Below are 1631 nucleotides of genomic sequence, written 5' to 3' on the forward strand. Positions count from 1 at the left end.
TGATTTTATAACAAATTATTAGCCAATCTATCTCAGTTCATAACAGGACCGGGCATAATCTAAATGCAAGATGATGACAGGACGCGACGTCGTGATATAAATGCAAGCTGGATGAAAAAATAGCCTAGATGGTGAAGGGATATAACATAATCAAAGTGCAAGATGATAACAGGACCCGGACAGAAGACAACCTAAATGCAAGATGATAGTTAGAACCTAAAAATTCCTCTAATTCTGGGGAGGAATCCAAAAGAGGGGATGACGTATGGGCGAATCAGATAGATAGGTGATGGTGCTAGATGCGAGATCACAGATGCCGTAACCAGAGCCGCGACCAGCAAAGTAGACAGAGTTAGGTTTGAGACCAGGGTAGTCGCTAGGCGAGAGACAAAACGGTTCGTTCTCTCCCACGAAAATACAGAGATCACCAATGTCTTTGGTGTATGGACCAATCCCTTTGTCGGAGTCTTGCCTATAAACCATAATGTTGCGAGTCTTTATAAGAAGCTCGCGCTGGTTGGACATTTTGTCTTTCCACTCCACAGCTTCTCCTTTGTCCGTCATGCAGTCCAGACCCCTGTGACACACATACACTTGTATATTATAAAGTTTTTTAGATTCATTTAAAACTTTATAATAGCTGGACAAATTAAATTTATTACCATAGAACGATGAACGACTCGCCGGAAGGAGACTCGACAAATAGCTGGTGGATATTGAGACGTCGGAGATCGAGCTTGGGAGAGTTAGACAGAGGGTATCTCACGTAGGCATTGACCGGACCGTACTCAGTCGGACCGGAGTAGTCAGAGATGCAACTGTTGACGTAGAACTTCCGGTCTCTGTCCGAGTACATGACTGGAGATAAACGGAAGGCTGGGCAAGGTAGGTCGACACGAGTCCACTCCGAGTCACCCACTCGACACAGACTGAGTCTTGACCCGTCAGACCTCGCGGCGACTACCACACGACCCGCGTGGTCTTTGGACGAGACAGAGACATTGATGAGGCGTTCGGTTTCTTGGTCCTTGATCAAGGGAGGTAGAGAGATCGTCTTCGAAGGGTTGTTGCTTAAGATGTCGGTGAGACGCACTGTGGAGTCGCGTTTGTTCATCATAGCTAGCCATCCTCTCGAAGATCCTATCCTCTTGGATTCGCGGAGATGCTTGGACAGAGTCTTGTTTTGGATCACCACTTGCTCCTCTTTCCTCGGATCGTACAAGTTGAAGTTGACAACGTTTCCGCCGCAAGGAGATTCGCCGACCACTTCTCTCCCGAGGTACAGATAGGGAGCCGTCGAGAACCTCCTCCGATTCAAGGGGGATGAAAGCTTCGAGATTCGGCTGAAGAGCTGAGACATTTTTAAAACCCTAAGTTTCCACTGTTCAAAGAGGCGTAATAAGAGAATTAGGTTCCAAAATGTACTTCCTCCCTTTCCTTATATACTAGGGGTTTTGGTTTTTCTAATTTGTATGTATCTTCATTAATGTTTTGCTTATATATTTACTGGATGATAATTCGAGTACATGCGCGGAATGAATTTCTTATACTAATGTTTATTCATTAAAATTTTTAACGTTTTATAACAGTATAATATTTATCGATTAAAAATGACGAATAAAATTGTTGAT

At 44.1% G+C, this 1631-nt stretch overlaps 1 protein-coding gene across 1 annotated transcript; it reads right to left on the minus strand.

Annotated features, from left to right (window-relative positions):
• LOC108835955 (uncharacterized) lies at positions 1–1412 on the minus strand. The gene is made up of 2 exons (XM_018609170.2): positions 663–1412; positions 1–577 (listed from the first exon to the last, which is right to left on the minus strand). Exons 1-2 carry the CDS (start codon positions 1358–1360, stop codon positions 229–231), a joined length of 1047 nt encoding a protein of 348 aa, XP_018464672.2. The 5' UTR covers positions 1361–1412; the 3' UTR covers positions 1–228.
• Between the last annotated feature and the right edge of the window lie 219 nt (positions 1413–1631).

Source organism: Raphanus sativus, chromosome 5 (genome assembly GCF_000801105.2).
Source record: "Raphanus sativus cultivar WK10039 chromosome 5, ASM80110v3, whole genome shotgun sequence".
In the NCBI taxonomy this organism is placed as follows: domain Eukaryota; kingdom Viridiplantae; phylum Streptophyta; class Magnoliopsida; order Brassicales; family Brassicaceae; genus Raphanus; species Raphanus sativus.

Bases quoted from the DNA above. Each gene is read 5' to 3' on its own strand.
- LOC108835955 (XM_018609170.2), bottom strand. From the start codon at position 1,360: ATGTCTCAGCTCTTCAGCCGAATCTCGAAGCTTTCATCCCCCTTGAAT. The intron at 578-662 runs GTAATAAATTTA...TGTGTGTCACAG, and splicing joins GAGTCGTTCATCGTTCTATG to GGGTCTGGACTGCATGACGG.